The following is a 27,345-nucleotide window of genomic DNA, read 5'->3' as shown; positions in this document are numbered from 1 at the left end:
AAGAACAAGGAGCAGGAGGACAAGGAGTGACGAAGCTAGTTGGCCGGAGAGAAGGAGAAGGCCAAGCTTAAAAGCAAATCAAGAGAGAACCCTTGTCCCGATCTCTGAAGAGTCGGATCAAGAAGAAGAAACTACGGATTCAGGCTCTGAGAGTCCAAGAAGATCAAGAAGGGTACGTGTGCCCTGCAGAAGGTACGCCACCCCAGAGTGGACTTATCTAGCAGATGTCTTGGGGACAGAAATCTGGGAGAGTGAAAGAAGTGAAAGTGATCAATCTCGATCCATTTGTGGCAGTGGAGATATGGATGTTGACGCCTGGAATCGAGACTGAGGGGCTACTGACTTTCACACTTCCCATACCCCCCTACCTGAGTCGGATCAAAGATCTAGTACTGAATCGATTAGAGTTTCCGACTTTTGGTCATCAAATACCAGAACAAGAAGAAAAAGTCATTCGTTTAGAATTATTGGAACATGTTATTTGAGCTGCAGGTACGAGAATCATTGTAGATGCATAAAGACTTTTGTGTTTAAGCTATAAAGAAGAAGATAACCTAGCGCCGAGTGGAAAGAAGAATAAAATTAGGGATTACATTTAGAGGACGGAGAAGGGTTAGGGTTGTCTATTGCTGAAGAGAAAAAGACATTGTTGTGAAAAAAAACTTTTTGTTGATTAAGAGCACTTTACAGACTGAGAAAGCAAACAAAGCAAGACAAAGACTTGAAAAGAAAACTTTCTTCGAAAAAGAAAGAGCTACGCTGTTTTGATAACATGGAGAATGGCAACCCAAACCGAAAAGCAAAATGCATAATAGGTACACTAATAGCAGTAGTAATTTTTCTCATTATTATAGTAGTTACCACATCGTACATGGTAGGACATGCAAGTGAAAAAGAGACAACAGATGTAAAGCCTGTAACGACTTTGAAACCTGCTCTTGTTGGGAAGAAGGAGGAGAGCAATGTCATCCGTGAAAAGGCGTTACTGGCAAATGAAGCTCGTAGGTTACACGTAGACGAGTCACAGGGAAATTTTAGATCAAACGCATATGCCAAGTTATTGTATGAGTATATTGATGCCATGGAGGCCAAGGATTGTTATGTATGCATGCAATTGCCGGCTTCCGTAGATGAAGGCATCAGATATCATCATCTCCCACTGACTTATGGGATAACATGTAGTTTATTGCTCAGTATATTTTATGGTAGAGAAGGGTTCGAGTACTACTTTTCAAATTATGATTCGGTACTGCCTGAAGTCCCGAATTATAAACAAATGAATAAGTGGGACTATTATAAAAAGGAAGATTGATTAACAAAGTTCTTTCTTCCTTAGGATACATTAGATACTTCATATGCACGCAGAAATAATCTGACTTGCAAAGTGTCAGAGGTAGAGAAAAAGTTCATAGGACAAGTAGATGACCGGTACAGAAGGCAGAAGATTCTAAAAATGTCAGGACAGTGGAAAACTGATTGGACCGAAGAAGAAAAAGCGCACAAGAAGAAGGGTAGCAATGGTCCAATAGCTTTGGATAGAACGCAGAAAGGAAAGTTATGTTTAACTCGAAGCAAGACGTATTATTTTTTAAGTTCAAGAAAATTTTATTTGATAATAATAAGAGAGAAAATCAGGTGCCAAAACAAAGTACAACGTGGTAACAAGTGAAAAAATCTGAGCAGAATAAAACAATCATAAAAATGTAAGCATTATAATCAAAGAAATCTGGGTGCAAAAATGAGAAAGAAGGGAAAGGAAAAGAGAAAACACATTAAGCATAAAATATGAAAAGCATGAGAACGTTGGAAAAAATTGGTACAATAGAGGATAAGTGGAATGTATCGAGCAATTAAGGGGGTTTAGGAACTTCCTGTTGTGGAGGCGAAGGGTGAAACAGGCGTTTACTACAGGAGTCCAGATAAAGTGTGACAGGAGTCCACAAGTCCATGCGCTTTGTAGCCATACATGCCGGAAAAACATGAGCAGTATCGAGTCTATGATTATGGCATACATTAAACCACCATGCTTTGAAGGAAATCTTGGAGAAGTCTTTCCAGTTGACCGTTATTTGTTGGAAGGCTGCGGCAAGTAATAGGTCAATGATCTGGGGTTTTAGATCAACGTCATCCCAACAAGGTGAAAGGCTCCCCATAAAGATATGTGTGTGAGAAAAAGGAATGGAGGTGTGGAATATTAAATTAATTTGAGTCCAAACCTGCAGCCAAAAATTACGTACAGGAGTGCATAGAAATAACATATGAAATAAATTAGCTTGCGATGACGAACAAGACCAGCATGTGTGGGGAGTGTAAGGGAAGCGTTTGTGGAGGTCAGAGGGTGTGAAGAGAAGCCTATTGTAAATAAAAAACAGGGTCTGAGTGAGGGTTGCTGCTCTGGAAGACTTGCGGAGCTTGATCCAGATTTTGTCCCAAAAGGAAATCGACCAAGAGACAGACAGATCATACTCCCAGGATTCTTCCACTTTAGATTTAGACCTGGGGGTCTCACCGGTGTAAAGATATTTGTAAATTGCAGCCGCTTTTGGTGTAGTACGCAAGAAGGAATGAAGTGTGGAAGTGGAGGTAGGTGAAGCAGGAGGTGAGCAGGGCTGAGAGAGGCTATTGTATTTTGTTAAGACTGCGTTTTTAAGCAAGTGGTATTTACCGGCAAAGGAGGCGGGTAAGTCATGGAGAGAGCGGAGGGTGTCAAAGGATAGGATGGAGGAGTGAGAAAAAAGTTGAGAGATCCATTGCAACCCTCGGGTATGCCAAGTTTTCCAAAAAAAGGGTCTGTCACGGATGAGTAAGGATGTATTATGCCATATGGGGGAGGAAAGGAAATCAGCGATGGTAGTAGGGGGTGAGTGAGTGGAAGAGAGGAGTAATTTAGTGGTAAACTTATGGATCTGAGTAGAAATAGAGGCGGGTTTACGAGAAAAGGAGAGGTTTTCAGCAAAGGTGAAGGGAGAGAGAAGGAGGCGTTCAAACTTGGCCCATAAGGGACATGGGGCGGTAGGGTCTTGTAGCCAAAAAGAGGCCTGTCTCAACTGGAACGCCTTGTGGTAAGCTGGAATATCTGGGAAGTTAGCCCCCCTTCTGATTTAGGACGAATCAGACGTGCTAGGGACATTCGTGGTTTCTTTTTATTCCAAAGAAAGGAGATTAGAATAGAGTTAATCTTTTTGAAAAATTTGGAGGGTATAGGGACCGGAATATTGGAGAGGGTGTAGAGAACAAGGGGAGACAGCATCATTTTAATGGTATCCAGGCGACCCCACCAGGATAGGTAAAGGGGATGCCACTTGGATGTGAGATCCGTTAATTTTTTAATACATTTGGATAAACACAGGGAAACAGTATCTGGAATGGTAGGGGTAACATGCATCCCTAGGTATTTGATATTGGAGGATTTCCACGTGAAATTAGAGGCGGCAAAATCGGGTTGGAATGTGAATTTAGTCAAGGGGAGGATCTCACATTTATCATTATTGAGTTTATAGCCAGATATTTGGGAATAAGCCTGGACTTCAGTAAGAAAGGCAGGAATGGAAATGGAAGGGTCAGAAATAAATAGCAAAATGTCATCCGCATAGGCGGCTAGTTTGATGTGGGAATTGGACAGTTGGAAACCATGAATGGAGGGATTTTGACGAAGCTTGGAGAGGAAGGGTTCTAAAGCCAAATTAAAAAGAAAGGGAGATAGGGGACAGCCTTGGCGAACCCCTCTTTTTAGATCAAAAAAGGAAGATATCTGCCCGTTAGCACACACCGCTGCGCGTGGGTTAGAGTAAAGTAGTGAGATTAAGGATATAAAAACAGGACCAAAACCAAACCAACGGAGGGTGTGAAATAAATAAGTCCATTCAACCCTATCAAAGGCTTTTTCGGCATCGAGGGCAATGGCCGCAAGGGAATAGGGTAATGGGCGAGATTTAGAGAGGATGTTAAAGAGAAGCCTGGTGTTGTCAGTGATAAAACGGCCTTTGACAAAGCCCGACTGTTCCTCACCCAAAAGGTCTGGAAGAAGAAGGTCGAGACGCGCTGCCAGAGATTTTGCAAAGATCTTATAGTCAATGTTGACCAAAGAAATTGGTCTGTAGTTCTTGCAGTGTTGAGGATCTTTGCCTTCCTTGGGTATGAGGCAAATATGGGCGTCAGAAAAAGAGCCTGAGGAGGAACCTAAGGAGAGGAAGGTGCCAATAAGGGAATGGAGTCTAGGAATAAGGAGCTTTGAAAAGTGGAGGAAAAATTCTACTGTAAAGCCGTCCGGCCCAGGGGCCTTGTCTTTTTGGAGGGTTTGAAGCGCTTTAAGGAGTTCTTTTTGGGATATATCAAGTTCTAGGTGAGAGAGGTCAAGTGGAAAGTGAGATGGTTTTTGAATAGAAGAAAAAAAAAGTGTCTAGAGCGTGGGGGGAAGGCTGAGTTTCAGAAGAGTATAAGGTCTTGTAGAAGGTAGAGAATTCGGTGAGGATGTCTGCGTCTGTGTGTTTGAGGTTTGAATTGGTGTCGTAGATTGATTCAATGTTTAATTTATTATGTTTCACCTTGAGATAATTGGCTAAAATCTTGCCAGCCTTATTTTTGCCACCATAGAATTTGGCACTAGATTTTAACAAGTATAAGGATGCATCGTCCGTAGATTTTTTGTTAAATTTCATCTTAGCGTTAATCAGGTCGGTTAAAGTTTGCTGTGAGCCGGAGGTGAAATAAGAATGCTCCAATTTCTTAATATCCAAAAGGATAGCCTTAGTAAAATTGCGAGCAGCTCTACGTTTTTTAGCAACGAATCCAATAATAAAATCTCTCGCTGCCGCTTTAAAGGCATCCCAAATGGTGTGTTTGGGGACAGGGGAATCATCATTTAGGGAGAAGAACTCATGGGAGAAGGAAGTGAAGGAGGTGGTAAATTTAGGGTCCAGGAGGAGAGAATTATTGAAACGCCAACGTTTAGGGCCCGTTGATTTGGGCAGGATGTCCAGTTGAACTAATGTAGGGGCATGGTCAGAAAGTAAAATTGGGCCAATTTCCGCGTGTGTGAGAGTTTGGGCAATGTTGTGGGTAACAAAGACGTAATCAATTCGGGATTGGGAATGGTGACATGGAGAATAAAAGGTAAATTCTTGAAGGTCTGGATTGCAAAGACGCCAGGTATCAATGAGTTTGTGTTGGGAAATAGCTTGAGAAAAGGATTTATGAGATTTGTTTGGGATAAAGTGTGCTTTAGAATTCCTATCTAGAAAGGGATCCAGGGGCTGATTGCAATCACCTGCTAGTATAAAATTATCATCGATGAACCTGGTGATGTGTTGAGAAAATGAGTGCCAAAAAGTGGGGTCACCAGTGGTGGGGGCATAAACATTTAGGAGAGAAATTGGAACATTCTTGACAGAGAGTTTGGCATAAATCCATCGACCTTCGGCGTCTGACTCTTGGGCAAGCAGGGAGTGGGAAAGAGCCTTGTGACATAAAATAGCAACGCCATTACGTTTACCATCTCCAGGAGAGTAATAAACATCCCCCACCCAGCTTCTTTTCAATTTAGCAGATTCTTCAGCAGATAAATGGGTTTCTTGTAAAAAAGCAATATCCACATTCAATCGTGAGAGATGAGATAAGATTCTTTGTCGTTTGATAGGGGAATTGACGCCCTTAACATTCCATGTGAGTACTTTCAGAGACATATCATGTCAAAGAAGAAGGAAGTCAAAAGAGAAAAAGGGAGTGGAAAAAAGACCCAGAAGAGTAAAAGGATCAAGGAGATCAGGGAAATTGATTAAAGTCAGTACAGTGCAATAATGAGTGAAAGGAGAAGTAGAGAGAAAATAGGGTAGGAAAGAGGAAAAGAGAGGCGAATAGTTTGAAGAAGAGGATAGAGTAGTCCGTGAAATAATTAGAATGATAATGAGAAGACAGGAATAGAAAACTGTTCGAAGACCAAAAAAGAGAGACACCTGTGAAACAGAGGATATTGGGAATCTTAAAGGTGAAAAAGATACAAGAAGGAAAGTGAACAACCAGGAGAGAAGGGGAAACATACTTACGGAGGGTAGAAACGAGGAGGATTGATCACCAGGGGGAGGATACGCGAGGAAGTGGATGAGGGGGGGGGGCGCCAGGCAGAGGAAGCAAGCACCAGAAGCGAACGAACCAACAGGTCGGAGGGGAAACGCCATACTTTTTGTGAGACCTGCAAGGAAAAAAGGGGAAAAACCAATGGTAAGGGAAACAAGTGAAAGAGGGTGAAAGCAGAACAATAGTAAAGTACAATGAGATGAGTGAAGAAAACAGTGGGGAATCGTACTAACTAACGAACGGAGATATGAGATAAACGACGAAAAAAGAGGGGAAGAACAGGGAAACAGGAATCGCCAGAAAACGTGGCATAAACCAACAGTAATACAATTAACAGTGCAAGACAAGTATGCAGCTTGATTGAGACTTCAACGCTTCTTCACGCAGGAATCATGGCGGGAAAGCTGAGGAGGAGCTAGAGAAGTCCATATCAGAGGCTTGGGTTGCATTTAAAAAGCTTCGAAGGCGGACAGGATCTTCATATGTCGTAGTTTTGTTGTTGTAGGTCACTCTGAATAGGCAAGGATGAAAAAGACCATATCTGGCTCCAATGGCTCGAACTTCTGGCCGCATATCCAAGAAGGCCTTGCGACGGCTGGCTGTGGCTCTTGCATAATCCTGCGCAAAGGAAAGACTGGAGCCCATCCATTGCAACCGAGGTGATGCACGAGCCGCTGAGATAACTTTGAGGAGGTCAGTGTACTCTAAGAAGTACATAATGACACCTCTTGGTCGTGAAGAAGGAGAAGAAGTGGAGGGAAGGCGACCCAACCTATGTGCACGCTGAATATTAAGGACAGTATCCTCAGGTAGATGAAGGAGCTTGGGCAGAAACGATTTGAAGAAGGCAATGGGGTCACTCCCCTCACAATTCTCCGCCAGGCCGTAGATACGAAGATTGTTGCGTCTGTTTCGGTTCTCCAATTCTTCAACTTGCTTTTGAAGAGAGGAAATTTGAGACTGCATGTGTGATACTTTAGAGGAAGACTCTTGGAGAGAAGTTAGAGATTGTTCCACCATGGTGACTCTGGCATCCATCTGGGACCAGTTGTCAGTAAGAACCTGCAACTTAGTATTCGTTTCTTCCATGAAGGGTCTAAGGGCACGGATCTCTTCCAATAGTAACTCCATTGAGACAGTTGATGTAGATCCCGTTGGCGATGGAGGATCTTTTTTAAGGCGTTTCGTCGAGATCTTCCCTGGAGGTTGGACGGACCGCTCCGTACTGGACTGCGACATTTGAGTGACAAGACCTTGAGAAGCTTCGAGGTGCGCCAATGCAGAGAAGACTTTAGAGTTTTTAAGGAAGACACGACGTGGAGTTTTTGTAGTGCGTTGGAATGCCTTTTTTTCCATAAGAGGGAAGCAGAAAAAAGTTATTGGTGAGGTGCAATAGTAGTCACTGCTTATCCAGAGGCGATGAAGAGTGTGCGTTAAAGTCTATATCTGGCAAACTGCGCAGGATGCAGGTGTACTAGGTCGTGAGGAGAATGGATGAAACAGCGACACGTTCGTTAAAGGAAGGAGTTAACGCAGTGATGATGGGAGCGTGAAACCACCATGGGGACGCATGTAGATAATTAGCAGGTTACGGAGCAGAGAAGGTCCATCAAGGAGAGGATATCATGGATGCAGGGGGAGCATGAAAGGGAGAGCGTGCAGCAACAATGCTTAAAACTGTCTTGAGTTGTAAATAGCGCCAAACACATGCGCATGAGAGAAGACAGCAGTTTTAGCGAAGAGGCGACTGAAGGGGGAGAGTTCCTCAGGGAGAAAAGTTCACTTGCTTAAAATGGCCGCCAATCAGATAAAACGTGAGGAAAACTCCGTTAAAATGCGTTAAAAAGTGATATGTGGCACACACATGCAGCAGTGAAGCAGAGCAGTGGACTGTACCTCGTTAGGAAGAATTAATGATGTGTGGGGCTCCGTGGCAGACTTGAAAGCTTGCGAGGCAGAAGCGTCATACTCCTCGGTGGCAGGAATACAAAATGGCGGGCGCGACTTTCAGTCAGTCGCGTCCGCTGCAAAAGTCGGCAAAGCGGCAATTCCGCCACTTGAAAGGGACCGCATCTTGAAGCCCCTTGTCGGCGGCGGTCTCCGATCGATGAAACGTTGCTTTGCAGGTACAGGCAAGGTGATAGAGGCAGCGAAAGCCCTCAGCAACCCGGAGCGCTCACATCCGCGCTGCCGTCCTCGTCGGGCGCCAAGCCACGCCCCAGCAAGACGTATTATGAGAGTGTATTTGTAGGTGAAGTTAATTGCGAACATGCTTTTAGGTTAGAATACTATACGAAAGATTTTATGAAAGGGATGCAAGCGATTCCTAATGTATATTTTGTATGTGGAAGAAATGCCTATGTAAAACTGCCTGACAATTGGTATGGTTCGTGTTACTTGGCAATTGTCTTCCCCAAAATATATCATGCAAAGGATTTAGCGATCATAGAAGGAAAGGCTTCGACAAGAACGAAAAGGGAAATAGGAGATGCTGAAGTAGTTGGAGACATATTTGGAGCAATGTTTCCTATGTTAGGTTTAATACTTAACGATGTTAAGATCAGGAGATTAGCTACAGTTGTAGATAGATTGTCTGCAAGTACTGCAAGGTCATTAATGCTAGTAGAAGGAGAGATGCAGTCGATTAGGGCAATGGTTCTTCAGAACCGTCTTGCTTTAGATGTTCTGCTAGCGAAAGAGGGCGGAGTCTGCAAGGCTTTGAAGGTCCAAGAATGTTGTACTTACATTCCAGACAATTCAAAACCACTTGAGAAAGTCATACGGAACATTACAGAGATACATAAAGAAATCGAAGATTTAACAAAAGTAAATGTTTGGGAGAAGGTAGGTCATGGAGTAGGAAAGGTTGGAAGTTGGTTTGCCAACCTTGGTAAAAGCGTTGTGTGGTACATATTAAAACCTGTTTTGATAATATTGATTTGCATAATTACATTGTTAGGGTTAGTGAAATTGTATAAATGGTATAGGTCGAACCGGTTACAAAGGTCCATGAGAGAGCAAGAAAGGAGATTAGCTGCTTTACAAGACCAACAGTATAAAAGTTTAAGAGCTCTTGAAACGATAAAAAGAGGGAATCTTGTAACTAGTTCTGTGTAAGGTGTTATTCAAATTGCATTTAGTGATGACCCCAGAGGTCATCAAAGGGGGGAACTGAGAGAGCGCAATTTGAATGAAAAATATATCTGTACCATATTCACAAGCATATAACGCAAACGTAGAATCTATAACGTGAAGTTAACACTTGTAGCGTAAAATTAGCCGATGTAACCAATGTAATAGGAAATGTATCTGTATCTACTCTATAAAGTGTATTAGAATATGCATTAGAAAGGCCCGTATACATAGTGGGCTAATATAGAAATGAATAGAAATGCTTACGAACAGTAGAACGTGCAAAACTGAATATACGTGTGTAATTATTAAACGGAGAAAGCGGCGAAACATAAAGCGAAGAAATGTGCAGAGCATGTATAACACGATGTAAGCACAAGAATATAAACGTTGTATTCTATGTAGAATGGATTCAAGTATAATCACTAATTTGCTAAATTCGATTATATATAAATGTGTGTTAAAGGTTATACTGTGTAGCAGAGTTGTAGGAATGTTAGAAAAGTTTGGTCATGTGTGATTTTAACCTAACTGACCAAGAGTTCGCAGGAGTGTAGTCCGCTGTATGTAATTTAGTGGGCTCACAGGAACAGGGGATAGCCTTGATCTGAACGTGCGAGACAAGAGTCAAAGGTCTTGTTAGATTTAAGGTGACAATGCTGGACGAAGTTTATGGCCTAAGTGAGATAAGAGACGCTTGGAATTTGGGTCTTGTTTAGAAATGACCGTTCACAGGACCAAATGAGGTTACGAATACAATCGTAAAGAATGAAGTTCTGTTGAGGTGATAGACTTTGCTCTGAAAGTGTCAACTGGAATGTCAATGAAGTCACCAGCAAGAAGACGAAGATGGTGCCTAAGAAGAAAGGTCAACTTAACGGACGACGCGAAGAGATGAAGCTATGGAAAGAACCAGAAATGACATCATGTGTAAATGTGTACGTGGTGGGCGTCAAGGGGCGTTCCACCCATACTGTGATTGTGTATTTAGGGACAGCACCATGGGGAGAAGTTAGCGAAGAGCTCAGAGCGCAGAGAGAAGAGCAGAGCGCAAGAGAGCAGTAGGCCGAGGACCCTTAGAGAGCGGATGGGTAGGCAGAGAGGGTACTGCTTCTCGACATAAGTTACCATTAGAGGCTAAGAGAGTTTGAACTTCTTTGGAAGTCAAACTGCTGACACCTTCTTTAGGTAAGGAACTTGCGAAGTAGGGATGTCACCTAGTATAGAGTAGGGACAGAATTAATTTGTTTATTCTTTTTGTAGATGACGCAACGGAACCACTTTGTGTCTATGCTTTTTAATCTGTTGATTCTTGAATTGATTTTAATTGTATTCTTTTGTAGACTGAGGTTCTTTAGGGAATTTATGTTCCTTTTAGTTCCTGTATACTTGTTGAATCTTATCCTGAGAGGATTGTATATACAACTTATTCTGATTTTATATTAAACTTTTAAAACTTTATCAGTCGTAAGTGGTTCTTCAGAGTTGCGTCAGTTTATGGGGTTTATTTAACCTATGCGGGGTTTGTCTTTTACTCAATGACAGAAAATAATCGATCCAAATAGATGAATGAGATAGGTATCTAAGTGATCAGAAAAGGTATCAAAATCTCATTCTCCGCATTCTTATCAGTTTCCTAAAAATAAACACTTTCTGGCATTGAGTCTTGCAATCATCATTCTGGAAAGATTCAGAAGGACTGAAAACCTGAAAGAACAAATCACAAGCACAATTGTGTGGTCTAATTGGCAATAAATGAGGGTTGATTGGTGATGATTATGAATAGGTGAATCATCAGTATTTGAATCATATTCGCTTTAATGAATGAATAAGTTTACCATCTGGCCGAATTGTGACTCAGCCAAGTGTTCAGCTGTAATTTATTGTGCAGCCATTAATAATCGTGTTTCAGAAAAGTAAAAAAAAACTTCTCAAATTTCATTTCAATTTTTATTTTTCGAAAATGCATTTAGAAAGTATACTTTCCCTCTTTGAGCGGTTCTGAGCTTGTGTGTAAGCTATAGTACATGTACCAAATGTTCACTTACATTATCTAATCATGTACTTTTGTGACATGTTCAGCATTCACAACTTTGTTAAAACATTTTATTTAATGGATGCAAATTGAAGGTGAACAACAGTTCGTTTGCTGAATTCCCTATTCCACAAGTGTTCTACCTTTAAAGGCAAATCAGTAATGAGACACGTCAGGTTCAGTAATTCTTCTCACTTCTAGCTATTTTTCTGACCATCTTAAAATCTCTCTAGGAAGTAAAGCTATTGGTGAAGTGTATGTGTGTGCAGATCTACATATTGGAGTAATGCATTTTCAATCTTTATGGAACGATAGTGTATTGCAGAGAATATTCTGAAATACTTGGAACAAGGTCATGTGAAATGCACTTGCTTATCACACCTTTTAATTTCCTGGGTCGTCTTGCACCTAATTGGCTGGACACCAGAGTCCATCTTGGAACGTGCTTCATGTATACAATCACCTTGCAAGTTCTTTGGCTTAAGTTAACTGACAGAGATGTAAAATGTGCCACCGTCCTGTGGAGGAAGGAAAGCCAACAGAAGATGGAGTATGAAGCCTGCAACTGAGGGCTGGGAGAGTCTCTCACTTAGGCCTGTTTTTTCTCCTGCTCCTTGGCTTCTGAGTCCTGCTTTTTCTCTCTTCGATCCCAAAATGCAAGACACCTTCCGGAGGGTTTGCAACTGCCTTTTATGGTGACTTTGTAGCTAGTCAACTTCAGGTTTTCTTTATCTTTTCTTTTTCTTTTTCCATTCCATAATAACAGTTCCTCCCTTGGTTTCTCCTGACTTTCCCAATCCATAATTTATTCTGCCATGTGGTGTTTGATGACGTTTGAGCTGTCTGTTCTTTTACTATTTCAAGACCTTAGTCTGGTTGGAGGGTGTGCTGCAATACAACTGTGTTACTTTGCTTGTTTCCTTGCTCTCACCACTTGCTGATCCTGATTTCTCACTCCTGAATAGTTTCACAGATTCTTGGTGTTTTTTCAGTCCTCTGAAGTTTTCGTCAACCAAGGAGGTTTTATGCACCTTTGGCATTTTCATCTTGAAAAGGTGGCCGCTTCTCATGGGCACTTGCCACACACAATTTCTATGTCTGCTGATATCGTGGCATCTGGAAACATGCAACCTTAGATTGTCCAGCGATAGACTCAGACCAGATTACTGGTAAGAGTCCAAACCTGAACACACGCAATACAGGCTACCTTGCATGAGTGTCGATACCGTCCCACCATTTGTTCCACAGAAATATCACCAAACTTGGGACTGTACGAGAAGCCAAATGTCATGATGCAAGACAACTTCATGTGAAGATGTGCAATGCACATGATAGATCGTTTGTATCAATGTCACCGATACTGATGTGAAGTGCTTAGTTACGGAAAATGCCAATAAAAATTATTTATTAAAAAAAAGAGTCCAAACCTGAACACTCGCTGAACGTCTTCTTGCAGAAGGACAGACTCAACATGCTCATGTTGGCACAGTTTCTGTCTTCCCTGGATGCAGGTGACTGGATGGTGGACCTTCAGAATGCCTGCTTTCATGTACCTGTCCTACAGTGCCACAGACATTACTGGCAGTTTAAGGTGGGCCAGATGCATTTTCCGTTTGCTGTTGCCTAGCCAGAGCCCCTCAGGTGTTCACAAAAGTGATGGTATAGGTCTCAGCATATTTAAATATAAGGGTTTTCCGTTCCTAAGAGAAGTAGTGGTGGTCAGGTCTGTGGAAAATCCTCCATTTGGAAGAAGTGCCCTGACACATCCCGCAAGGTGTCATGCTTTATCATTTGGACGTGCTCCTTGTCAGGCTGTCCTACGAGCACCCACAAAGGGGATCTTTGGTGGACTTCTTTTTGATAAAGCCATAGAGTGAGTGAGGGTGTGTGGGCTGTGATAAGTAGTGTAGTGAAGTGGTCAAGTGATTTAAAATAGGTTTAGAGAAGCTCTGTTTGCTAAACTTTATTAATGCGGCTTGCTAAAAGAAGCAAAAACAGTGTAGCTTATATTGGAAATAATGGTCCTATAGAGCATGCGTGCTATAAAACTTGTTCAACGTGTTTCTTTCCTCATCCAGTCCCTGAGGGGTCTATCGATAATTTGTCAGGACCGAGCAGAGAAAACCTTCTAATAGTCCTACACTACTGCAAGCTGGTTCTTCCAATTTTACAGACTAAACGAGTTACCAGCCATGCTCTGGGGTACAAGGTTAGGTTTCACCTTGTTTCATTGAGAGACCCAACAGTTAGTAATTCTAAAGCTGATGGGAATGATTTCAGAGCAAGCAGCTCACTCATAACTTAAAGTGACGTGGTGGGTAGCCCTTCACCTACCCGGTTCTGTCTCCTATGTCTCAGCATACTTACGGAAAATGGCATTCCAGCTTACCCCAACCAAGGTTTTCAACAGGCAGACTTGCCACAGTCAGTCGTAGACGACCTCCAGATGATGATGAACCTCCTGACTTCATTGGTATTCATTTACAAACTTGCCCAAATCACACCTTATTCCTTTGCAAAGGCTCCCTTTTTATCTGAGCAAAACCAAAGGGGATGATGGACGGAGTGTTGAACAATGCAAGCAATCGTCCCCAGTCAATTTATCTGGGTTTCATCCATCATCATTCTTTAGCTCACTCCACCACCCCAGTTCAGACATGGCCATGTGCAAATCAGTCTGATCCTGTGCCTCATGGGAACAGTCCAGCCCGAACTTCCAAGACATGTTTACCCTGGACCGGAAACAATAATCTTGGGACTGGTTTCTGGCTAATCAGCCGTCATCAGCCAGTCGAGCTTGAATCCAGTGGCAAAGTGAGCAAGGGACCCACGTCTGGGCATACCCTGCCATCTTAGGGCGAACAAAATAGAACCAAAGGGGAAGATGGATTGAGTGTTGAACAATGCAAGCACTCACCCCCAGTCAAATGATCTGGGTTGAATCCATCATCATTCTTTAACTCACTCCACCACCCCAGTTCAGACATGGCCAAGTGCAAATCAGTCTGACCCTGTGCCTCATGGGAAGAGTCCAGCCTGAACTGCCAAGCCATGGCTTCCCTGTGCCGGAAACAAGCATTCTGGGTAGAGATGAGCGAATTTTGCGGATCTCGCGTTCGCGAATTTTGCGGATTTGCGGATTCGCAATCCGCAAAATCCGCGAATTCCCGCGAATTTGCGGATTTTTTTTTTTTGTGTTCGCCCGTGTTTCTGCCAGTTCGCGAGGGTTTTTACAATTTCGCAATTTGCGAACTTACCTGTCGGGTCGCAAGTTTTGCGAACTTGTTGTTTCTACGTGTCCAGCCTGTTTGGGACACTCTTCTTCATCACTGCCACTCTCTGTCACCACTGCCACTCTCTGACTACTCATGCCACCCTCTGGCCCACCCATGCCACCCTCTGTTTCATCACCACACCCTCTGGTTGTCCAGTGTACATTATTTTCGGCAAAGCAAAGCACACCTTCCCTGCCTCAAGTGACCTGAATTAATTTGGGGCTGATTAATGTGTCACAGAATATTTTTTTAGCTGGCACCTGCTTCCTTAGTGCGCCCTGATTAGTGATCTTTTGCACTTGCTAAGTGCTTTCATTGTTGCAAAATTAGTTACAACACCTGCCCTGCCCCAACTGACAATAATGAATTAGGGGCTGATTAATGGATTTTAACTTCCAGCCTGGCTCCTGCTTGTCTCCCTTAGCTGTAATTCAGGACCTTTGTGGCATATGTGTAACTATTCTGAGGTTCAGAGCAGGGTCACATAATAGTTTCAACTGGCAACTGAACTCTGGAGGGGCCCCTCAGGAAGCACTACAGGAAATGGCTACTAATGATGAGCCTGAACTTTTGAACCTGGTAAGTAGTTACTTTCAGTTTTGCTAAGATCGTATTTCTGCAATTTTGCACTTATTCGCGGGGCGCGAACTCACGCGAACAGTGCGAGCAGTGCGAGCAAAATCCGCTGCTCGCGGATTTGCGGATTTTGCGGGAGATTCGCGAATCTCGCGGATTGCGGATTTCCCGAAAATCCGCAAAATCCGCGAGCGGAACGGATTTTCCGCCCATGCCTAATTCTGGGACCGGTTTCTGGCCAATCAGCCGTAATCAGCCAGGCTAGCTTGAATCCAGTAGCAAAGTGAGCAAGGGACCCACGTCTGGGCATACCCTGCCAACTTAGGGTGAACAAAGCAAAACCAAAGGGGATGATGGACGGAGTGTTGAATAATGCAAGCACTCACCCCCAGTCAAATGATCTGGGTATAATCCCTCACAATTCTTTAGCTCACTCCACCACCCCAGTTCAGACATGGCCATATGTAAATCAGTCTGACCCTGTGCCTCAAGGGAACTGTCCAGCCCGAACTGCCAAGCCACGTCTTCCCTGGGCCGGAAACAAGCATCCTGCGACCGGTTTCTGGCTCATCAGCTGTCATCAGCCAGGCTAGCTTGAATCCAGTGGCAAAGTGAGCAAGGGACCCACGTCTGGGCATACCCTGCCAACTTAGGGTGAACAAAGCAAAACCAAAGGGGATGATGGACGGAGTGTTGAATAATGCAAGCACTCACCCCCAGTCAAATGATCTGGGTTTAATCTTTCATCATTCTTTAGCTCACTCCACCACTCCAGATCAGACATGGCCATATGCAAATCGGTCTGACCCTGTGCCTCATGGGAACAGCCCAGCCCGAACTGCCAAGCCATGTCTTCCCTGGACCAGAAAGAAGCATCCTGGGACCGGTTTCTGGCTAATCAGCCGTCATCAGCCAGGCTAGCTTGAATCCAGTGGCAAAGTGAGCAAGGGCCTTCCCTCCATCAAAACGAGTCCTGGACATCCAGGATATGATCCCGGTGTTTCAGGCTCAGCCCTGGGCCTCAGTGAGAGTGGCTCTGAGACTTTTGGCCTTGTGGCCTCCGGCACCCTGCTTGTCAACTATGCCAGATGGCATATGTGGACTCTGAAGTTAAACCTGAAGTCTCCGTGGGTGCAACACCAAGGAATACTGTTTAATCCATCCAGGTGTTGGATGAGACTGAAAAGACCTGCAGTGGTGGCTGCTCGGCCCAAATTGGACCAGCAGCAGACTCCTCTCACTGCCCTACCCAGAGCTCACTGTGGTGACTGCTGAACCATTTCTGCAATGAGGAGGTCATCAGGGAAACATGGAGCCTATGCTCTCTGAAAGAGACCTGTCTCCACATGAACCTGTTGTAGTTATGGGTCATTCTCCTGCCACTGAACCCCTTCTATCAATGGAAGGCTGGTTCAAGTGTCAGGGGCAACACCGCCCCCATGTGGTACGAGAACAATCAAGGTAGGATAGGGTCTTTGGTCTTTTGCCTAAAGGCAATTCATCTCTGGAACTGACTGGAGCATCAGGTCATCTCCTTAGTCATGAATCACCTGCAACACCTTTGAACACCAGGGTGTATAAATTCAGCTGGTGACCACAAATTAAAGGTACATCTCGAGTTGGTGCAGGGCATATTCCAACAATGGGAGCGCCCCAGGCTAGATCCGTTTGCCACTGTCAAGAATGAGGATTATCAAAAGTTTCTAAGAAGGCTCTCTCTGAGAAGCTTTCTAAATTGTGAGGAAAATGGGACTTCTGCACACCTTTCCACAGCTACCTTTCCTTTCCTGGGTTCTGAAGATGATCAGAAATGAATTAGCATAAGTCACCCTAGTCGCTCCAAATAGGAAAGAATAGTGTTGTTCCCAGGACTTCTGGGCATGAGCATTTCTCCACCTATCAGGCTACCACTTTGGGAGGATCTCCTGATGCTGCAGCAAGGTCCTGCACCTAAACATACACATGTGTTCCTCTATTCCCCTATGTGTCCAGCACCCCTGCCCCTCTCCAATTGTTTGGTATACTTCTGTATTTCTAAGCCTTTTTTGTTCACTTCTGTAAACCTTTTAATGCGCTCTGATACACTCATGGGTCAAGTTTGCGCACTATAAAACACTAAAATAAATAAATAATAATAAATAAAATAAATAAATAGGTGGCAGTAGAGTGAGTGATGAAAAGTAGTGCTATGAGACCAGCTGGGAAAACAGAACACACAGTTGGCAGTCTTCTTTATTATTATTGAGGTCTCAAAGAATACGTTGGGATGGTGGTAAAAACAATTAATTTAGGATCATTTCAAGCCTTCAGAGAAGGCTCCCGGGGAATAGTATGTTGCATAAAGAGCGTTGGCCCAGAGACTGTTCATCATACCTGTTTGAGAGAGCTGAAACTAGAGCCGAGTGCGGTGACTAGGCCAGGATGGATGTACAAATTAATTAAGTTGAATGGATGAATAAATTAAGCTGCTTTTGAGCCTACTCTTGATTTTTAGGCTGGCAAATGAGAGGTACTGCCTAAATGTAAGACAACTGGAATCTATGGGTATGATCACTGTGAGTAACTGGATTATTAGTTGGGGAGCATGGCTGTCCACTTCAATTAATAATGTCATTATTCTTGCCAGATCTAGTGAAGGTTTCAGTAACTTAAACCTGAGCTCAGCCTCTGGTAGCTATGGCACACAGTAGGCTTGCTTATCTTAAGAAAATATGGACGCTTTCAAAGATAAATCATGTACGTTTCTTGAAATTCTGACGCTCATTATTGAAAACTTACATTACATTATTATTACATTACTTACATTACTCATTATTGAAAACTTACATGACGTGAATACTTACATTCCTTTGGATAAAGATCCTACCGATGAATACCAGAAAATCCTCACAGTAATCCTGGATCATGCTCTAGAACAAAAATGGATTGATGAAAGAACACACACATTTTTGCTAACCAAATACCCAAGGAGGCCAAAACTTTATATGTTACCAAAAATACACAAAGACTTGAGAAAGCCACCTTTTAGACCTATCGTGTCTGCGTGTGGGTCTATATCCGATAGTATTGGCAAATACTTGGATTGCTTTCTGCAACCGATCGTACAACGAGGGCAAACCTACATCAAGGATACCACGTCTTTTCTCAACTTACTCAGAACCATTGAGTTGGAACCTAACACTGAATATTGGCTCAGCACAATCGACGTGGTGTCACTGTACACTTCTATACCTCACGATGAAGGACTGGAAGCGTTTGAATGGAATCTGTTGAGGGATGATCAATGCGAAGCCAATAAAATCTTTCTCACTGAACTCATGCACTTCGCTCTTTACCACAGCTACTTTGAATGGGATGACAAGTTCTATAACCAATGTAATGGAACCTCAATGGGCTTCGGGGGGGCTCCCTCGTATGCCAATCTGTACATGTCTAAATTCGAACATGAGAACATATTGAACAACACAAACTGGACTGATCACCTAGTGGTATTCAAAAGATACATAGACGATCTGTTTTTAATTTGGAAAGGTGACAAAGAACAACTCTTGACTAACATCACGGAAATTAATCAACTGAACCCAAGGATTAAATTTACACATTCTGTTCACAAAGAAACCATCTCTTTCCTGGATGTTCAGATAACCATCACCAATCAAAAACTGCACACTCAAGTGTACAAAAAACCCACTGATCGGAATTCCAGCTTGCTGTACCAGAGCTTCCATCCAGAAACTCTTAAAAAGCATTTACCCACGTCCCAATTCATACGCCTTAAAAGGATCACCTCGGACCCACATAGATTGGAAGAAACCCTGCATGATCAATTTCAGCAATACCAAAAACGTGGATATCCAAAAGATGTCCTGGAGGAATCCATCAAAAAAGTAACGAACCTCACGAGAGATCAATTGTTAACACCGTCCCCTCCATCAAAAGAAAACAAAACAGTATGTGTGTTAAAATACTCTACGACATCAACTCAAATCAAGAGAATAATCAACCACCATTGGAACTTGATCAGAATGGAACCTGACCTAACCAACCTCTACAGCGAACAGCTAACATTCGCTTTCAAAAGATCTAGAAACCTCAAAGAGACACTGAGTGCTAGGAAAACATTGAAAACGTCATCAAAAGGCATGCTCAAATGCCTGAATTGCATACACTGCAACAATATAATACCTGGTAATACTTTCATGCACCCAACTAGAGGTTACAAAATTGATTTACGATATACTGGGACCTGCGATACAAAAAATGTGATTTATGCCATCAAATGCCCATGTGGCAAAATTTATGTTGGTCAGACGGAAAGGAAGATCAAGACAAGAATATCAGAGCACAAAAGCAATATCCGTACTAAAAACATGAAATCAGCAGTAGCAACACATTGGCTGGAAAATAACCATCAAATCACCCAACTAAAATTTACCATACTAGAGGTACTCCCGCAACGTTCAGACATGGATCCAACGAAACAACGACTCCAAGCAGAATTTTACTGGATTAAGAAACTGAATTCCCTCCAACCAGCAGGGATCAATGACCGAATTGAATTTGCATGTTTCCTGTAACTGTACATACTCCTATCGGTGTGACGAGTGATCTCACACTCCTCTATGGATAACACCTGAACATTGAGAATTGGTTATTCTCACGGTTGTATCATGTAATCTACGTTCATGATTTGCTAAAGTACTTCCACTTTGCAAGGGAATACTGTTGTATGCATTTTGGTATATTTTTTATTTTTACATTAAGGCTGATATGTATATACCATGCTATTTTCTGTTATCTCTCACTTGACATGTGTTACGCTTTCCAGTCACCATTTGCTATGTTTTGTGATACGCGCGTTTATTACCCACTGCATTTCCGCATCTATCTTTGTTTACTTTATTTCAGTCACATCACATGACCCTCATCGACCTATCACCTCTTTGGAAATCGCGAGGCATTTTCGCGCGCTTTATATTGCGGTTCGCCGCTAGTTAATGAATTCAATTCTTCTTCGTTTTTTAAAATCGTCCTCTGTGGTGCACCACAAGATATATATTTTCTCATCACCTTTCGCATTAGTTTATTTTTGTTCCCCGTCGGACTTCTCCGTAACCAGATCACGTGACCATCCCATATTTCTATAAAACCCCTTCCCATTGGTGCTATCCTTATCGGACCGGTTCCGCGTTCGGAACATTGAGACGACTACTCGCGTTCGTTGCGGTAAGCCTCCTCTTTCTGCTCACAGCCAGCCTCTCTACCAAGCTCGCATTTTTTCCTCCGTTGATGTATCCGTTTGATACACCGTGCTCCCAGCACTCCATTCATTAATTCTATTCATGACACTATTGCCTTTTCTTTGCTACCAGTGCCCGATGAAGTACGTTATGTTATGTTGAGCGTTTCGATGTAAGCAGTGTGTATGCGCAATTATGTTGCAATGAGATATAGGCACTTTTTGCTATGTTATGTTATTCATATTTGTTTGGTCATGATGACCCTATGGCTCTGTTTTCCTGAAAGTGATGGTCTTGTATGTTTTTCATTTATAGGCCCCTGACGAAGGGTTACCACTCGTTAACCCGAAATGCATTGGGCAAGCATCAAGTAATGCGAGGATTTATGTGGAATACAACATATAATTAACTGAAAAATTGATTTTCGATTGGAATGAAATAAATTCAATATGAAACATCCAAATAAGTTAGTTTTGGCAGTTTGATTTGAAGCCTTGGAAGAAACCGCACAGTTTCATGTAAAAATGCGCGCCTTGCAGTGATTTCTACATCACATTTTGTTCACTTCATTTAAGGCACTTCTTGGCAGAGTGCGACAAGGAAACGCGCTTTAACCAACTAAATCAAAAATTTTTGTGAGTGCACGGAGATACTATAACCTCTTTTGATAAACTATCGCCTACCTCATCTCCCAGCGCACCTAAAACATTTTGGAAAATGCAGTTTGAAGAAATTGCCCAGTTAACTACCAATCAAGCGGAGTCACTAGCCTTTTCTTCTGAAGTGGCAACAGAAATATATGGACTCATACAAGAGACCAGAACTTTCAGTCCAAACATCTCTACTACAGCGCAACTTATCCGGCAATTTGAATTTCTAAGCAAAAAAGAAATCAACCAAAGACTACATGCAACCACACTGATACATTATCATAAGAATAGGAGAATCCCCAGAGGGTTGAGAATCGCTCTAAAACCGATGTTGTGTAAGAACAGTAAAAATTTTGTGGAAAAATGGTACCAAATCCTGAACAAATGCTCGTTGGACTTAATCCTATTAATCATACAAGAACTTTCCAAAGTCTTATCAGAAATTGAAGTTGATCTTAATAACATGAAGAAGGAGCTTGAAAAACTTCCAGATTTACAAACAATGCTTGAGGACGTGAACAAAAGACTAGACAAATATGCGAAGGAAGTAAATGATCGGAAAGTAAGGAAATACAAAAGAGACACAATTGATTATAAATATGACGAAGTATATACCTGGGCAGAAATTTATAATCAAAAGAAATGGCAGCAACCAAAAACCAAACCCTCGACGAACTCATCACAAGAAAGTTTAGTATCTGAATCTGATATTTCACAGACAAGACAACCTATTGAGAAAATCCAACAGACAAGACAATCCCTTGAGAAAACTCAACAACCAAGCACATCCACCAACAAACAGCCTTTTTTAGATATCAGCCCGGCCGCCAACGCACCACCTACAATCGCATCAGGAGGGGTAGAAGAAACTCCAGAAGAAATAGCCAAACGAACCAGGAGTCAGAAGTCAATAAAACCGACTTAGTCATCAATATTTCATCTAAATCTTTGACACCAGCCCAGATGGCGGTTTTGAACAAAGGAATCACTTTTGTGCCTACATATAAAACCAACTTGGCGGAAACTGAGATAGCACTCTTTAAGTTCTTCAGAAACCTGAAACTGAAATATTTCTTTAAAGATGCGCCAACTTCCAAATCCACTGATGTCACAGTCTTCAAACCCAAGAGCACATTTTGCGCACCGTATTCTCATAAAACGATTGAAACTGTGGAAAGAATGATTTTGACTGACATTCAAAAAATCAATTACAACAAAATCACTAAGAACAACTTGTCTAAAAATGAACTGAGTACCATCATACAGTTGTCTAAGGATACTGAAATTACTTTCCAAAAAGCTGACAAAGGGGGAGCCTTGATCGTCATGGACACCAGCTTCTATAAATCTAGTGTCAACACACATGTAAATGACGTGAATACTTACATTCCTTTGGATAAAGATCCTACCGATGAATACCAGAAAATCCTCACAGTAATCCTGGATCATGCTCTAGAACAAAAATGGATTGATGAAAGAACACACAAATTTTTGCTAACCAAATACCCAAGGAGGCCAAAACTTTATATGTTACCAAAAATACACAAAGACTTGAGAAAACCACCTTTTAGACCTATCGTGTCTGCGTGTGGGTCTATATCCGATAGTATTGGCAAATACTTGGATTGCTTTCTGCAACCGATCGTACAACGAGGGCAAACCTACATCAAGGATACCACGTCTTTTCTCAACTTACTCAGAACCATTGAGTTGGAACCTAACACTGAATATTGGCTCAGCACAATCGACGTGGTGTCACTGTACACTTCTATACCTCACGATGAAGGACTGGAAGCGTTTGAATGGAATCTGTTGAGGGATGATCAATGCGAAGCCAATAAAATCTTTCTCACTGAACTCATGCACTTCGCTCTTTACCACAGCTACTTTGAATGGGATGACAAGTTCTATAACCAATGTAATGGAACCTCAATGGGCTTCGGGGGGGCTCCCTCGTATGCCAATCTGTACATGTCTAAATTTGAACATGAGAACATATTGAACAACACAAACTGGACTGATCACCTAGTGGTATTCAAAAGATACATAGACGATCTGTTTTTAATTTGGAAAGGTGACAAAGAACAACTCTTGACTAACATCACGGAAATTAATCAACTGAACCCAAGGATTAAATTTACACATTCTGTTCACAAAGAAACCATCTCTTTCCTGGATGTTCAGATAACCATCACCAATCAAAAACTGCACACTCAAGTGTACAAAAAACCCACTGATCGGAATTCCAGCTTGCTGTACCAGAGCTTCCATCCAGAAACTCTTAAAAAGCATTTACCCACGTCCCAATTCATACGCCTTAAAAGGATCACCTCGGACCCACATAGATTGGAAGAAACCCTGCATGATCAATTTCAGCAATACCAAAAACGTGGATATCCAAAAGATGTCCTGGAGGAATCCATCAAAAAAGTAACGAACCTCACGAGAGATCAATTGTTAACACCGTCCCCTCCATCAAAAGAAAACAAAACAGTATGTGTGTTAAAATACTCTACGACATCAACTCAAATCAAGAGAATAATCAACCACCATTGGAACTTGATCAGAATGGAACCTGACCTAACCAACCTCTACAGCGAACAGCTAACATTCGCTTTCAAAAGATCTAGAAACCTCAAAGAGACACTGAGTGCTAGGAAAACATTGAAAACGTCATCAAAAGGCATGCTCAAATGCCTGAATTGCATACACTGCAACAATATAATACCTGGTAATACTTTCATGCACCCAACTAGAGGTTACAAAATTGATTTACGATATACTGGGACCTGCGATACAAAAAATGTGATTTATGCCATCAAATGCCCATGTGGCAAAATTTATGTTGGTCAGACGGAAAGGAAGATCAAGACAAGAATATCAGAGCACAAAAGCAATATCCGTACTAAAAACATGAAATCAGCAGTAGCAACACATTGGCTGGAAAATAACCATCAAATCACCCAACTAAAATTTACCATACTAGAGGTACTCCCGCAACGTTCAGACATGGATCCAACGAAACAACGACTCCAAGCAGAATTTTACTGGATTAAGAAACTGAATTCCCTCCAACCAGCAGGGATCAATGACCGAATTGAATTTGCATGTTTCCTGTAACTGTACATACTCCTATCGGTGTGACGAGTGATCTCACACTCCTCTATGGATAACACCTGAACATTGAGAATTGGTTATTCTCACGGTTGTATCATGTAATCTACGTTCATGATTTGCTAAAGTACTTCCACTTTGCAAGGGAATACTGTTGTATGCATTTTGGTATATTTTTTATTTTTACATTAAGGCTGATATGTATATACCATGCTATTTTCTGTTATCTCTCACTTGACATGTGTTACGCTTTCCAGTCACCATTTGCTATGTTTTGTGATACGCGCGTTTATTACCCACTGCATTTCCGCATCTATCTTTGTTTACTTTATTTCAGTCACATCACATGACCCTCATCGACCTATCACCTCTTTGGAAATCGCGAGGCATTTTCGCGCGCTTTATATTGCGGTTCGCCGCTAGTTAATGAATTCAATTCTTCTTCGTTTTTTAAAATCGTCCTCTGTGGTGCACCACAAGATATATATTTTCTCATCACCTTTCGCATTAGTTTATTTTTGTTCCCCGTCGGACTTCTCCGTAACCAGATCACGTGACCATCCCATATTTCTATAAAACCCCTTCCCATTGGTGCTATCCTTATCGGACCGGTTCCGCGTTCGGAACATTGAGACGACTACTCGCGTTCGTTGCGGTAAGCCTCCTCTTTCTGCTCACAGCCAGCCTCTCTACCAAGCTCGCATTTTTTCCTCCGTTGATGTATCCGTTTGATACACCGTGCTCCCAGCACTCCATTCATTAATTCTATTCATGACACTATTGCCTTTTCTTTGCTACCAGTGCCCGATGAAGTACGTTATGTTATGTTGAGCGTTTCGATGTAAGCAGTGTGTATGCGCAATTATGTTGCAATGAGATATAGGCACTTTTTGCTATGTTATGTTATTCATATTTGTTTGGTCATGATGACCCTATGGCTCTGTTTTCCTGAAAGTGATGGTCTTGTATGTTTTTCATTTATAGGCCCCTGACGAAGGGTTACCACTCGTTAACCCGAAATGCATTGGGCAAGCATCAAGTAATGCGAGGATTTATGTGGAATACAACATATAATTAACTGAAAAATTGATTTTCGATTGGAATGAAATAAATTCAATATGAAACATCCAAATAAGTTTGTTTTGGCAGTTTGATTTGAAGCCTTGGAAGAAACCGCACAGTTTCATGTAAAAATGCGCGCCTTGCAGTGATTTCTACATCACATTTTGTTCACTTCATTTAAGGCACTTCTTGGCAGAGTGCGACAAGGAAACGCGCTTTAACCAACTAAATCAAAAAATTTTGTGAGTGCACGGAGATACTATAACCGCTTTCAAAGATAAATCATGTACGTTTCTTGAAATTCTGACGCTCATTATTGAAAAGGTGTGGTAATGTTTATAGAGAGCATGCCTTTAATACCTCTATGTTCACAAAAATACTATATAACTTCAAGTTACTGTATATGACACAATTCACCAATAACTGAGGAAAGGGAATCCTTTATTACCTTAGAATAGATAGCATGCCCCTCACTCTTGCAGCCCTGTCTCTGAGTACCCCCTATCATTGTACAATACAGCGACTGAAGACATTCGTATGAGAAATATATAAACAAATGCATTGCTCTCTATTCATAAATTCGTCGAATCTGCTTGAGGGTTTTTGCGCTATTTTTTTGTATTTAAAGATAACATTTTGTGTTACAGGGTGTGCTCTGGAGGTTTAAATTCTCACAACTGAAGGGTTCTTCAGATGATGGAAAAACACGAGTGAAACTTCTCTTCCAGAACGCGGAAACCAAACAAATTGAGATGAAGGTAAACCCTGTAATTTCAAAGAATGCTTTAGCTCTCAAGAAAGCTGTGAAGTTTTTTTTGCAGTCAAATCCTCAAGCGATGCAACGGAACGTGGCTTTTAGACGACCACAGGAGTTTCAACATGCCAAATATTGTTATCTCTAATTGGCACGCAATTCTTGAAAGTAATTAAATGCAAATAAAGTATTTTATGTTTTATAAACCCACGTCTACAGCAAAGCACATTTCGAATAGAAGTACATAACCACCGAGGTGGCTTTACACTCACTTAACGTTCTTGTGGTATCTCGGGCCCTAGGCCCTCATGCTGCAGAAATGACCTCACTAACACCTCATATTTGTGTTCTGCAACTGGCCCAGGGCACGTGCGCCCAGCCCCTTTTATTCACATGGTCTCCTGACTGGTGACGCCTGTGGTGGGTAGGTGTAGAGAGTGTCTTACATCAGCAGGGGAGCACTAGAATGTATCCAGCCGGATACTACAGTGCTCACTCACGCCACGGACTCGACGGTATTTAAGTGTTGCTAATCCTTTTCTGCGGCGAAGCTAGGGTGTGCGCGCCAGTTAGCCTACGTATTTATTATCCCTCCCGTTATTCAAAATAAGACAAAAAGGGTTCGTTCCAATGATTTCTGTTCTCTGAACAGCCTCCGCCCTGAGCTCTGCAATGCTTCTTAGTTATAAACTACACATGCAATGAAACCACATACTCATCACGGTTCTTATGCTCGGTGGCAGAGATGTTCCAGAGATGTTACCGGTCAAATAGATTAAAAACACCATCAGTGCCCCAGGCCCTCTCACCAAGCCAGGGGGCCTTGCGAGTCATTCTCTCATAGCCGCAGGCGGTCAGAGCAAGCACAGGGCCGATGGGACAAAAATCCAAGCTCGTGAGCTCTACGCTTGACCTTGATGTAAACTATTTTTCCAGATGATCGCAGAGAAAAAACATTTTGAAAAGGCCAGAATGAATGAATGCCTTAATCAGTGTTTGCTGAAGTAGGTCCCTTGGCAGAAGAAACTGATGACCTCGAACCTGTGGTGATTGTTTTCCCCACCAGAGAATCGCACGGCTTGTTGTTTTGCTAAATGTAATTCTTTGACGCGTTATATGTGAACTCGGCGATATTCCCTCGTCGAATTGATAACTAGACGCAACCATGCTGAGAATGACATTTGCTCTGACAAGAGCATTCCGTCAGGTGCAATTTTGTCAACCTGTGATTTTCAATACCCGCAGTGTAAAACGCACGTGGTCTCTCACGGACCCCACTGACCTCTTTTGACATTCTGCCCTGCCCTGTTATTACTTCCTCTGAAACAGGTTCCTAACCTGTGGTCTGGCGACCCGTGGAGTCCTCGACAGCTACTCAGGGATCCATGACTCCTTAGAAAATTAAATAATCATAATAGATTAACAAGGGGAAATA

General features: G+C 42.3%; 1 protein-coding gene across 1 annotated transcript in view; it reads left to right on the top strand.

Annotated features, from left to right (window-relative positions):
• SNTG2 (syntrophin gamma 2) overlaps positions 1-27,345 on the top strand; it is a 1,272,125-nt gene that overhangs the window by 1,195,952 nt on the left and 48,828 nt on the right. Inside the window, exon 17 of the mRNA XM_086925639.1 lies at positions 25,804-25,914. Within this exon, the coding sequence (XP_086781765.1) occupies positions 25,804-25,914 (111 nt within the window). The remainder of the gene's footprint in view (positions 1-25,803; positions 25,915-27,345) is intronic.

The sequence above is a fragment of the Lissotriton vulgaris genome, chromosome 6 (assembly GCF_964263255.1).
Source record: "Lissotriton vulgaris chromosome 6, aLisVul1.2, whole genome shotgun sequence".
NCBI classification, from domain to species: domain Eukaryota; kingdom Metazoa; phylum Chordata; class Amphibia; order Caudata; family Salamandridae; genus Lissotriton; species Lissotriton vulgaris.
This window is presented reverse-complemented; position numbering and strand designations above follow the sequence as displayed.